The sequence below is a fragment of the Scatophagus argus genome, chromosome 3 (assembly GCF_020382885.2).
Source record: "Scatophagus argus isolate fScaArg1 chromosome 3, fScaArg1.pri, whole genome shotgun sequence".
NCBI lineage: Eukaryota > Metazoa > Chordata > Actinopteri > Scatophagidae > Scatophagus > Scatophagus argus.
Genome location: NC_058495.1, coordinates 12,243,191 through 12,257,074, shown reverse-complemented (window position 1 = coordinate 12,257,074; position 13,884 = coordinate 12,243,191). Strand labels below are relative to the sequence as shown.

At 37.8% G+C, this 13,884-nt stretch overlaps 1 protein-coding gene across 1 annotated transcript; it reads right to left on the bottom strand.

Annotated features, from left to right (window-relative positions):
- Nucleotides 1–6: 6 nt before the first annotated feature.
- On the bottom strand, nt 7–7,234 carry srsf3a (serine and arginine rich splicing factor 3a). The gene is made up of 7 exons (XM_046383588.1): nt 7,080–7,234; nt 6,346–6,399; nt 4,622–4,832; nt 4,409–4,543; nt 1,561–1,599; nt 826–912; nt 7–716 (listed from the first exon to the last, which is right to left on the bottom strand). The coding sequence occupies exons 2-7, from the start codon at nt 6,350–6,352 to the stop codon at nt 692–694; spliced, it is 504 nt and encodes a 167-aa protein (XP_046239544.1). The 5' UTR covers nt 6,353–6,399; nt 7,080–7,234; the 3' UTR covers nt 7–691.
- Nucleotides 7,235–13,884: the final 6,650 nt, after the last annotated feature.

Here is a 13,884-nt window from a genome sequence, read left to right as displayed (position 1 = left end):
ATAATGTCATTTTGGAAAAAACATTTATTGAACAAGTCGTTTAACTACATCAGCACAAACTGTTCGGAGAATCAAGCAAAGTTGAACAGATCAAATGCCTTCTTCTGCAAAAGTGACATAGGTAAACTACAGACATACAGATGGTGTTTTAGGCTCCAAGGATAGCCTAAAAATAACAGCACCGGTGTTATGAACATTTGCTGCCAGTCTGCTTTCTGTCACTCTGGTATAAAGTATGTTTGGCGATGCAGCTCAGTAACCCACTGCCAGTAATTAAAGAGTCAATGAAGAATTAAAAGAAACCTGCTTCCCCCCAAAATTAGAAAACAAAAATCACATGAACTTTAGATAGATCAGCAGTTAAAAAACAAAAAATGTAAAAACTAAATTCATTCCATTCCATTGCCAAACATGCACGGTAAGACAGAATTTGTTTTATCGTTCATAGAGTAAATTCAAAGAGAAAAAAATGTGTCAGTAAAATGCTTAAATCTTGCCATGAAAACCAACAAAAGAAAAACAATTAAGGTCCTTTTTAATTCAACAGACTGCTATTACACAATATGTAACATGGCCAACTTTGGGCTATCATGAACTGGCAAATACAATCTAAAGAGAAAAACATGACTATAAAAATTTGTATTTTCACAACGATAGCAAGATCCTGCTGACGAACCACCACTTAAGCCCTTCATTTCCTGTCAGATGGGGAACGACTGTAAAATAAACAAATCAGTATGTAAGCACAGAATTACTAATAAAAATATTCTTTCCCAATAAAAATGAGCCTTACAGTACAGGATAATAATAATTAGTGTTATTTACCTCCTCGACCGTGAGAAGGATCTTGAGCGCTTATGATTCTTGTCTCTGGAGAGAGACCGATATCTGCGTCTGTCTCTAGAAAGAGACCTGGGAACAAAAACAAAAAAGTTTAAAAAAGTGGAATTACCACCTTGCAGTCAATCACCTGAGGCTCAATATCATCAAAAACAAATAGCTTATGGAGGACTACAATACTCTAAATATGGATGTTTCTGCAAAGACGTGAAAAGTTCTAAAACATGGATGCTTGTCACCAGTTCAGTATCTGACCAAATGTGAAACACGGTCACTATCTCGCCATCTTCTGTGTAAACAATGGACAAAGTGTTTTGCAGAACTTTACGATGTCACACTAAAGTTGACCTTTGACCTTCTGGATACGTCATCACTTCATGACTTTATCTTATTAGACATTTGTGTGAAATTTTGTCATAATTAGGGTAGAGCCTTGAATTATGGTTGAAAATGTGTTTTGTGAGGTCACAGTTGCCTTTGACCACCATAATCTAATCGGATCATCCTCTGGTCAAAGTGAAGAAAGTCCCTCAAGATGTTACTGAGATTTCACAAACACAAGAATAATAGATAGACAGATAGATGACTTTAATAATCCTCAGAGGGAAATTGCAGCATTTCAGTAGACAAGCATTATGTTTTCGAACAACCTGAAAACATAATGCCTCCGACTACTGCTATCACAGGCATAGTGGAGTAGGAACACTTTTTAAATCCTACCTGCTGCGACTGCGGCTGAAGCTCCTCCTCTTCGGTGATCTATGGTGAAGGTGAAGGTAAAAAAAATTGAAAGAAGAAAACGTTAGAAAGGAGAATTTAACCTTCCTATCATTAATGCAACCTTTGTATTCGTGATCCTTAAAGAGATATGGGTTACACGTGGAAACGTGGTTACACGTAGTTCCTTGTCTGTTAACAGAAGGACCATATGCATCCATGAACTGCATCAAGATCAACTCACTAAAAGGAAACTTTGAACACCAATCAAGGAGCCAGATTTCAGAATACAAAACAAGATCAGGGCTCGACATTAAGGCTTGCCTGTGACAAACACCAAGCGAAATATGTTACAAATTTACAATCACGACAAGTGGGCAAAACTTGTTCTTAAAATACCCGTGTACTGCAATGCTGCTATTAAAGTGTTTCTAAGCAACACTGGAGGCACACAGCTTGTGCACATGATCTACATGAAGTTCTTGTTGGCCTGATCAGAAATAGACTGTGGTTGTCTTCACTTTTAGTGCAAAGAAATATGAACATAGAACATGTCTAAAACAAGCAACGAAACCATTTGTAACCTACTTGTATGGGCTCTAAAGACTGTAGCAAAATCACCGACCAATTTGTTCAAAAACGAAAATTCTGTAATTACCTACACAACTCCCAAAGCCACTAGAAATTAGTTAAAGTCCACAAAACATTTCAAAATGGTTTTGCAGCATTTTCCTAAATAACCTAAGGAGAACGGGGGAAAGAAAACAAAAGGAAAAAAAACAAACAAACAAAAAAAACAAAAACAAACAAGTCTCCAGTAGCACCAAGATCCCAAATTAAAATGAAAAGACATTACTTACACTCTTTAATACAGTTGTCTTCTCTGTAACCGCCAAGCTAAAAGTACTAGTGTGCACTAGCGTGAACACATGTATATGTGTCAACAGAAATTTGTGACCTCTGCCGATGTCAGTGTTTTCCTGCCACCTGGAGGCTTGCGACACATCCTGTCTAGCAGTGTGCACATATTCAAGTCTAGCTGCTTAAAAAATATATAAATAAATGAATAAAGTAAAACAACCCCCCCCCCCCCTCTCCTTCAGTTGTTTTGGAGAGTGCTGCACCACAGTTTAGTAATGAATCTTCAGGAATGTTTTGTGAACTAAGAAACTCTGACCGATTTTTAAGTGGCATATAAACAAGCAGACTGAATTTTAATTTACTTATTCTTTCTTTTATATCACTGAAATTTAAAATGCATTTTTTCATGGAAAAGAGTGACAGTATCAAACATCAAAAACAAAGTACACATTTTCCCAACCAGTTTGACTCAAGATGGCTTAATGTCGAGCCATGAAAATGCACTCAGCTGCACAATAAAAACGTGACCATGATAAATTTTTGCAAATGACTGCAAAGTTCCTTGATCACAACTTTTGATCTTTAGATTTCTGCACCTCTGCATTGAAATTGCTCTTAATTACATAAGTGCTAAGGGAAACTGTCAAGCAGCTCTGAAAGCTAGATTAAGCATAAAAACTAAGAAGAGCAGGATAAAATCAACTTACTATTTTGGGGGATTTGGACAAGATAGAAATGACGCAAGGAAGCCAGACTGATGGTGAGGGAGGTCGAATTGCAGAGAGGATTTGCCACATGATGCAAATGTTGGAGATATGAAGTTGCTTGGTGGCTGGTTGGAAGGGGTAGTTGTAGATTTTCCCTGCCTTTTTTGGGGGGGAAGGATGGGAAGGGATGTAAGCCAAGGGCTGTTCCCGTTGACACAGTAGTTGTGTAGAGAATAGAGAGAGTAAAGACGCTGATTGGTTGATAATGTGAGGTGGACCGCTGTTGATTGGATTAAGGTTGGAGGAAGAAGAGGAGGATGCTGGGAACTGCATGCTCAGGAACCAAAAGGTTGGTGGAACCTGACGACTGGCGGTGCGCCTGGGTCATGTGACAACACCAGCCAAGCTGACCGGGGCTCGCTGGTCAGCAGTCACATGATGCTGAAAGAGGACTAGTTGACTGACTCAGATGGTGAGAAGCGTGGTCGTGACTCTGCAACGGGGTTCAGTTTTATTAATAAATGGCAACTGAACTCAGAAAGAAAACAAAATTTACACCTGCAGAAAGTTATTCTAGAAAGTATCTATAAAATCCTTTGATGGATGATGTGCTAACTGTCCCCATAAAGTAAGAGCACTCTGGTAGAGCTTGGTCTTTTTACAGACATACTGTTATAAGATTTCATAAATAGTCAAGTGCTGGCATAAGGTGCCTTTAGATGTGGCTGTCAAATTTAGCGTTGATAAAAATCCCGCTGAAATTATGCTACAAGTTTGTTCAAAAGGTATCACTCCAGTTAATGTAGGAATGGGGTTTAAAACCTATTATGGGAAGAAAATGACATCAACATATCAAATTCTAAAGCAGCCAAATCCAAAGATTATCTATTGATGAACTAATTTTTAAGTGTGCTAATAATTATTTTATTTTACTTAGATGCGTTACAGCAATGAGAATGTTAGCTACTGAATTTAGGTCATAGTGATGACTAATCGGAAACTCTGCCTCATACTTGGCTTTGACTTAAAAAGCTTAAATAGGTCTGACCACAAAAGATAGAAGATTTATTTTTGCCAGTATGGCAGGTTGTTAGATTTAAACAGCTGTGCCAAACTAACTAATATTTAGAAGGCGTTTTAAAAAAATTGCTTCAAGGATGTGAGCAATGTAAATATGCTTTATCATTGTTGCTTATAAAATTAAAAAAAACAAACAAACAAACAAAAAAAAACAACACTGCAATGAAAACGGCAAAACAAATCTTCAAGTAGGAAATCTATACCTGCGTCTGACAGGAGGACTACGTCGTCTAAAATCTTCACGAGGACGTCTGCTCCAAGATGGAGGAGGACCGCGGCTCCTTGAGCGCTTTTCCCCGGTGGATAACTCGACACGCACTCGACAGCCACACATCGTTCTAAACAAAAGGCATCACATGAGTAATGCCTTTGGAAATAAAAAGAAAAACCTTGATATAATGTGCTGAAAGAGGTACCTTCCATCCAGCTCTCTCACAGCATCAGATGCATCTCTTGGATCTTCAAACTCCACAAAAGCAAAACCTGGGGGATTCCTGGCAACCCAAACACTTCTTAAAGGACCGTAGTACCCAAAGGCTCTTTCTAACTCTGTCTTGTTTCCATTGTTTCCTAGATTCCCAACGTAAACTTTGCAGTCAAGGGGACAGTCTCTATGAAGAGCAGGGTCTGAAAGAAAGACACAAACATCAAAATGGATTGATAAATCCTTTCAATGATCAACAATCCAGTATCACAGATTTGATATCACAGCTACCCAGGACAGACACTGATCCAGATGCAGATGTACCTCCTTCCAAAACATTAATACAATACATACAGTATATTAAGGCTCATTATCCATCAATATGTTTCAGTTTTCATATAAAGATGTAAGGATACTTCTTAATGCATTTCCACCAGTGTGTTACTATTGGCTAAAACAGCACATGTGACTAAAAGTCAGTATTTCAGGCAGTAGAGGGTTACAATAGATCATATTACAGTATTGTATTTCACTTCCTAGTCTGTTGTCTGTAAAGCATATTAACAGTTACAGGTATAAGTTACAACTTTGGATAGATCACTGGGAATGAGTGAAGGATAATCCTGGCCACAGCAGCAAAACTTCATTGTTAAAATCTCACAGCGGCGATTAACTACAAGTCAGAAAAAACAGCTAGTAACTTTGCTTGCCTTGTGTGAAGGGAGGCTGTAATCAAGGAGGCAAGAAGAGAGTGAGAGCTGATTTTCTGTTTCACAAAGGCAACCCTAATGGACTGCTGTAAGCTGATTGTATGACTGTTTAACACTGTTCTCTCCCTACTGACAATCAAAACCTTTTAATGACAGCTTATTTTCGTTACGATCTAGAAAGCTGTTACAAACCGTTAACTGACTGGATTAAATCTGTGCACGATATTGTCTTCTATCGATTGTAAATCCCTGTATTAAAACAAAACCAAATCATGGCAGACCCTATATATCAGCAAAGATCAAATTGTTGTTTTAAGAATCAATACAATATTGTTTTGTGATGAAACTGATTTAAAAAAAACAAACATCTACCTTCACTAATTCACAAAGGATCAAACTTTACAGTTAAAAAAAAAAAAAAACAAACCAAAAAACAGAAGTACCATTCCCCATAGCAAATGCGATACAATCAGTTAGTGTTTTGTTTAGTGTGTCATCCACCAGCTAAACTGATGATGAGAATGGAGTGTGTCAACATAGGAGTGGCTGAACACCTTGGATAAATAATTCCCCTGTGGGAAAACCTGCAGTGTTTTCAATTGGCGGGAACAGTGCAGACATGTGAAAACTCTTGAGGAAACAAAAAGAAGCTTGCCAGTATAGCAGTTTTTTGTTTCGGCGCGAACACAGGAAAAGCCACCTCACTTGGCTGCAATGCTTCATAATCATCCAAAGACAGTTTCTACAACCTCAATATTTTCAAAAGCAACTAGAAATGCACAATAAAGACAAGCAGTCACACAATAAATTTGCATACACTCTGTACTCACACTGTAATTCTGTAAGAAAAAATAACTTTACACATACAAAAATGTCAAATGACTAAAACAGTTAAATTCAAAGTAATGTCGAAAAGCTAAAAATTAGATGGTTAAATTCAAACATACAAATGATCAGTAATTAGCAGTATCTACTAAAACCAAACATTATCATGACATCGGCTTACCTCCCATTGTCACCGAGTTCAAATATTTTCTGACAATCCTACAATCAGATGTGCCTGAAAAGTAAGAAAGACAGAAACTGTTACAGCCTGTTAATATTAGTGGTAAAACTGTTTAAAACTAATGTCAACAATTGTCACAATTTAATGCATCAGTGTTTGGTTATCCATCCAACGATGTCCTGAACTCTGCAGCTATGCGGACCTTCTTTAGATCTTAGGCCTCCTTTCATAGTAGAGATGGTCATCTTCACAAATAACTTTAATGGTCTAACTGCCATTACCAGTCATATAATAAAACATTTCCAAGAGCTACTTAAGTGTATAATGATTTACCACATATAATTCTACTTTGACGTTGGCTGTACTTCACGACGCTACCGCTAGCTAGTAACGTAGCCAAATGTATAGAATTCGCTAGCCTGTGCGTAAAAACGGGTAAGGCTAAAATTAAGGATTTTAATAAGCTCTTTGTAAATTTAAGGCATACACAATCACAACACAAATCTGGAACTCTGATGACCAACCTGGCTACCAAATAGGATTCCCAACCCCCATACCGCCATGCAAACATCGACGCTATGTTAGCTAGAACATAGCTAGCAAATTTAGCATTCATCACAACGAAACGGCTAAAAAAAATAACTTCTAGGTTCACCAGCGTACTAAACACCATCACAAAACACAAACCGTGTAAGTGACCAGACAGGCCAATAGGTTCAACAATTGTAGCTTACCGTTTCTGCTGCTGACGTTTGACTAAATTGTTAGCTGCAGATCTCACGCCGCGCGTTTCGATTGCTAGCTTGACTTGTTGTCACCGGTAGCACTGCAGAGAAGAGCAGCTCGCCCTTCTACTTCTACGTATGAAGAAGCTGCTGGTAAACAAACGTTAAATACATATACCGCCACCTACCGCACCAGATAAGCAGTCTGACACAACACAATAAATATGGTGCGTCACCCCCTGTATTCTCCTGTCCAGCTTTGTCTAAACAGACGTATTTAACCCGGTATTCTTTGAGAAACGGTTTTCCAGAGAGCTTATTCACAAACAAGCAAGTTGTCCTTTGGCTTATTCAACTAAATAGGTGCACAACACCACCTCCTGACATCTTATACATAAATGTTGTACTTTCTCCACCACTATATTTAGTTATTTTGAGATTCGAATTTTAAATTATTAAAAACATGTGATCAGTTTATAAATATACCAAAAAGCAGCGTTTGGGTCTTTCTGGCATGTTCTAGACTTCTATGAGTTGTTTCCAGTTCCACCAAAAGTGTATGAGGTCTGAAGAGGTGAAGTCTTTTCTGAAGGGAAAAAGTATGAAAAATTAATCCAAATTTAATTATAAGATTTTTCTTTGTCTTCTCTCCTCTCCCATTAATTAGCTTGATCACTTCATTTTGTTCGTGAGGGGTTTAGACCCCTGGTTTGGTAAACACTGGATTAAACTATGTAAGTGTGTAGTATCTAGAACTAGCTTCACTTTCGGTATTACTAATGTGCAGAACAGGTGCTTTTAGTAGTTAAATTTAGCTAGAAGGTAAATCTGCGTACTTCTTCCACTGTTCCTCAGAAAATGACTTATTCTAATAATTGACCTTTGACTGCAGACATCCACTCACTATCACAAGAAACAATCCATCTCTTAGTATTAGTAAGAAAATGCATTTGCAAAGACTATATTATTTACTTGATATGTTTCATGTTGACAGGAAATACAAGTGTTATTCATGCAGTTTGACCTTAAAAACAGAAAACAGTTACTGCCTGTCATCTAATGTTTACTGCGCAGGGAAGTAAATCAGCAGAGCAGGAGGGTTATTGCAAGGGTTCAGGTGGGCGGTTTAGATACTGTCTGCACACTTCCTGCAAGGAGCCACATATAAGAAGTAGTGTTGAGCAGGGGAAGATGTGTGAGTACACGAGTAACAGAAGTCTTTGTACCTCTCTGTCCTTAAATGTGACTTTGCACTCTTCACATTGCAAAATTAAACATAAGATAACAAAACATAAGATACAATAAAATGCTATTTATTCCATGCTAGCAGTGGTAGCATCTGCATGTAGCTGATAGTGAATTGTGTGTTTCAGTGATTAGTTGTTATTTTACCACACTAACCCTAAATATAGTCTTTAAGCCGACACATTCTGAAGTCAGGAGTGCCTGACCTGGTTTTGAAGTATCCTCTTTTGTGAAAAGAAAACTGTCGCATGTCTTGTTTGTAGTTATTGTTTAGCGATTTCAGTCCCTAATACATTTGGATAGGGTTTTAACTGCCATTGTGAGCCGTCAAATAAGTTAACAAGCATTTACTCACGCATGACTTTAACTCATGACTGCATTTCAAGAATTTCCCTCCAGGGATATATAAAGGAATTCTGATTCTGTTTCTGATTCTGATGACATGACAGATGACATTGCCATATACTGAGCATCTTTCTAACATAGTGAAAATGCAATTTAATGAAGAATAATAAAGCTCATCAGCAGAGATTTGTTGGAAAAGCTTCCCCTTGAAGGAGCCTCTTGTGTTCTGTTGATGTTTGCGTTACTTGTCCTGCTGCTTGTGTTAATAAAATAACTTCGAAATGAACCCCCCCCCCCCCTCCTCAAATATATTTGTTTTTTTTTTCTTTCAATTTCATTACAACCCATTTTGTAGAAAGGTACTGCAGTGGTATCCTTTTTCCTTGGTCACAAACTGTGGTCACACATGAAGGTGATGAAATGACCATAAGGTATTTTTATTGCATCAAACATTTGTCATGTTTTAATTGTTATACTACCTAAGACTGAACACATAGACACAGACAGTTTATCAGATACACCTATAGCTAGAACTAAAGCAGTTTAATAAAAAAAAAAAACATAAACTAATTTCTCACTTCATGAAGGTTATCATGTTTAGTTTTTGCTGAAATTGTTCTAGAGAGGTATTGATTCGACTGAAGTGTTATTCTGGGTGTAGTTGTTGGTGCAGTTGAACTATAATAGATTTTAATGATGATTATTTTGCCCATCCCATTTATATCGGTGTAGTTCTAAATAACCAAAACACCCAGACAGATTTATGTGGGGTAGTGCTGCATAATAAGTAGTGTCAGCACTAGTTACAGATACAGATCATAAGGAAAGCCAGTGTATTTCATCACACTTTACAGCTGCAGACTCTGAGACCCCCGGACAGAAATAATGCACTACTTTCTGTAGCAAAATTATGAAGTATGTCATCAGTTCAGTATAAGCTTTTCTGGCAAAATTAGCCTAAGCTGTGAAGTTGATTTAGGGTCGGTAAAGACGTCCTTCAGACAGAATATGATGCTTTCTTGCTTTTGTCTTTTTATAAAACTGCCAAAATGTCAGACACAAAACATAAAAGCATCAAAACAGAAGAAGCCACACAGCTGGATGTCTTGGACTCTTTTATTCTCACTGTGTACCTATCATTCATGGGAGTAATTCAGTGCTGGGGTTAAACAACCAAACTCCAACAATAGTGAGGGGGAAGAGGAACAGCAGAGCACCCAGAGATGAAAATTACTTTTATACTGTAAATGAATACAGGCCACTTTATATAAACAACCCCCCCTCAGTCAACCTTTTAGTTTTTACTTAACAAACATAAACACAACATTGGCTTGACCCTATGATGGGAAGTAATCATCTACAAGTTTAAGGCAATCTGTATTTTCTGCCACTATATACTTTTACTTTATTACATTTCAGATTGTCATTTTCCACCCATGAATACATTTATATAAGTTCTACATGTTTTATTATCAATGATATAACAGTAGACAACTTAAAAAATGGCTTGAAACATGATGTTGTTGAGTTCCATATCAGCCAGACGTGAAAAAGACAATCTGTTCCAAGAGAAGGTCATTTTCACACAATAATAATGCTGTTTTGTTGCCACATGCATACTTAATTGTGACGGTCCTCTACATTCACCCAAAAGACACAAACATTTCATCTGAGGTATAATTTTATCATTGTAAATGATAATGGGATTGTAAGTAATAACCAGGGGACTGCTCCTTATTATTTTCGAATGATGTCCTGGGCCATATTAATGTTCAAAGGCTTGTCTTTCCGCAGTCTTCGACACCCTTCTGTTGTCCTGGACTGCCCCACAAAGCAGCAGTCTCTGGTTCAGTTAGCTGCTAGCAAGTACACAATATGGAGGAGGTGTAGCACTCACACATTTAGCACTACCAGCATTAGATAACCGAACGTCTGATGTTTGGTAGCAACACATGTTTTGATGTCAGCTTGTTAACTAAGAACATCACAGCTAAGGATGGGTAGCTATATTAACACTGAGGTAGCTAATGTTAGCACTGACTGAAAGACTGCATGCTGTCAAATACAGGGAGGATGTGTTTAACACTACTGTCCTTGAACAGAGATGTAGAGGATTGTTGTGCAAAAATCTAAGATTATATAACTTTCACAAAATGTTGGCCCAGCCCATGGTCACAAGAGGTATCACCTTGATTTTATAAGGAGGGATAAATAAGGAGGATATAAGGACAAAATACTTTTCTTTCCAGGAATTTGTGAGCAGTTCTGCTGGGTCTCTTTGCTGCTAGGACAGTATTTATTAATTCAGCAAAACTCAGTGATTTAGATTGATGGGGGAAGCTATATTTTACACAGGTATGACTACCGTTTGTATACGTGTTTGTGAGCATTATACATTATTTTCACAATTTTTGCACCTTTGACAGTCACAGACAAAACACTAATTCACCAAACACTGACTTTAAGGTGTTGCAGTTTAGACATTAATGAGTTACTATTATCGGGGTACTCACAAAGAATGCATCTACCAACAACCGTAACTGTGACTCATTCAAATGTGATTTTCTAGAAAAGAGAGCACAAAATGGAGCATGATTATAATGAAGACTTTTTATTCCCTTTACATCTGTACTACCCTTTTCAAATTTTGAATATGTGAGTTTACTTGTAATTTTTTACAGTGTTGTATGTATTTATAATGTTCTGTTTTATACCTTTTACTAAAATAAGGATCAAGAATAAAATACAGTAATTTAATGAGCAAGCTGAAATAATAATAATTAAAAAAGGGATTACTCGTACTACCATTCGTCAGTGTTCCACTTTGTTTATCTATATCAGCAGTGGCAAGGAAGCCTTTATTTAGGGTCCTTGGCAGACACAGCAGTAAAGAACTGTTGCTTCAGAGGGCAAAAGTTCAGGGATAAAAGAGCTCACTCAGGAGATTACCCCCATGTACGTAACACGGATGCCCAGAACGCAAACAAAGAGCATTATGATGCTCAGCCTTATTTTAGTCACCGTGTGCATGCTTGTGTAAGGGCGAGTGTTTCTCCAACCTTATTCTCAACACTTGTTTTTTCTATCCCCACATAAAGAATTAAGCTCAGTTTGTTTTCTTTGTACATATCGCCCTGCTGCGACAGGATTCTCCTTTTAGCTGTTTAAATAAGACATCTTTTTTTCATGCCTTCAGTCAGGGCAGTGTTTTTCAATCAGATTAGTACAGCACATTCTGTTCTGTTTCACTTCCTGATGACTGTGCAGCGTGTATCCCTGAATGAACTCACCCTTGTGCTTCTGGTTACACCAAGACACTCGTGCAGACGGATGTATTCTCGCAAATGCACGTCGGTTTTTCAGAAATCACTACAATATTTAGTAAATGTGCCAATAATCCAGAAGCCTTACTGCATATTGGCTTATCTTAACAAAGGATGTAAGACCTTTTTTTTTTAGCTAGTGAGCTAATCTTTCTTACTCAGAACAGCAAGAGACTCTAAAGCTAAAAATATGGATGAAAATGTAGGCAAATATGTTTATATTCATGTTGAGCTAACATTATTTAACTTTAACCACCTAATTTTCTTGCTTGCGGCCAGGTTACAGCTTTCAGTGGAACAGAAACGAGATGTTCATGGTGTTTCAGGAAGGAAGAAAACAACTCAGACCATGTGTCAATACAGAAATGTATTCATGCATTTCGGCTCAGCTCAGGTCAGCTGAGGTCTATTTTGACCTCCACTTCAGCGTACAAGATGAGGGCAACGTGCCAACAAACTACCAGGACACGGCAGTTCAGAGGAGAGTTTAGGAAAACACAGAAATCCCTGCTTGAGCTGGAGTCATCAGCCCTGATGAGTTAAACGCATGATTTATTTGTTGTTAGCAGCCTCAGCTTGGTGGTTGTGTTATTAGATCACAAGGCCGCAGTTGTTATGTTTCTGTACTATTTTTTGTTCTCATGTGAATAAAATGTACTAATTCCATAGTGTGTCAGACCTGCTTTCGTCTGATAAGTGATTGCTCAGAAGATTACTCAGCCGGTTGACAACATCTGTGTGGGTTTGCAGAATCATGTTCACTTGTGTTATGTCACTTTTATAATTAACAGGATCATCGTGTTCCTTTCAATAGCTGCCTGGCTGTCTGCCAGGACTGTGGTCAGACAGTCCCTTCACCACCTCTGACTGCGGGATTCACCCAGCAGAAACCTGCAATAAAGTTTTAACTAGCTGAGCGCCTGAGTTCAATCAGTAATGAACAGTTTTATGAGTCTCAGCTCTTTCACACGGATAAAGCTTCTTGTCAAAGATATACTCATTCCAAGAACACATGCCATACTTTATTAAGTTTTCACACCTTTTAATGCAAAAATATAATGCACATACATGAGCAACAGCTATAAAACATGCTGAATTGCAAACATCCTGTATGGACGTAATGATATAGCAGTGTCCTCAAACCACAAAAGCAGAAAAGCAAAGCCATAAAATTCTTTTACGAGTCTTATGGGAATTCCGGCGGCTCTTGCACACCCCCAGATGTACATCAAGCCTGTATGCAACCACTGGCAACATGCTCTCAAATTCAACACTAAAGCAGAGAAATAAGTCAATTAAAATTCACCTTTTCAGCCTCATACAGCGCATCAAAATTTGGGGAATCAGAGCTAAATTGTTGCATTGACTTCTAATGATCAAAATGACATGTGAACAAGTCCCTCGTCTACAATAAAACTTAACGCATGAGAAGTTTGATTGCATACATACACCATTCCTCCTTTGTCCGTCTGAATTCTTTACGTGCAGTTAACTATACTGGGATGAACTGACAACATGGCAATAGTATACGCTAAGCAAATACAATGAAAAGCATGTGAAGGAGAAACAACTCTCAGTGAATAATGGTTGATTTTAAAATATCCCCTAAATGTGCTGGTTGGTGTCCAATGGTGTCCAACAAAGAAATGTCCAATATTTTCTGCTCAACTTTCACAGGATAATAAAGGCTGCATTACATTACACATGTGTCATAAGATAACATGGCAGGGATTATTTTTTTCTGCAATACAGTTTAAAGATAAACCCATAAGACACAGTTTTGAGATAATGGCTACTGAGTATTTCCACCACATTTCAGATGGAACTACTGTATGCTGTATACTGTATGGGATCTTTTATTGCAAACAAACATTTGACTTCCCATAAAAGATGATCCTTCT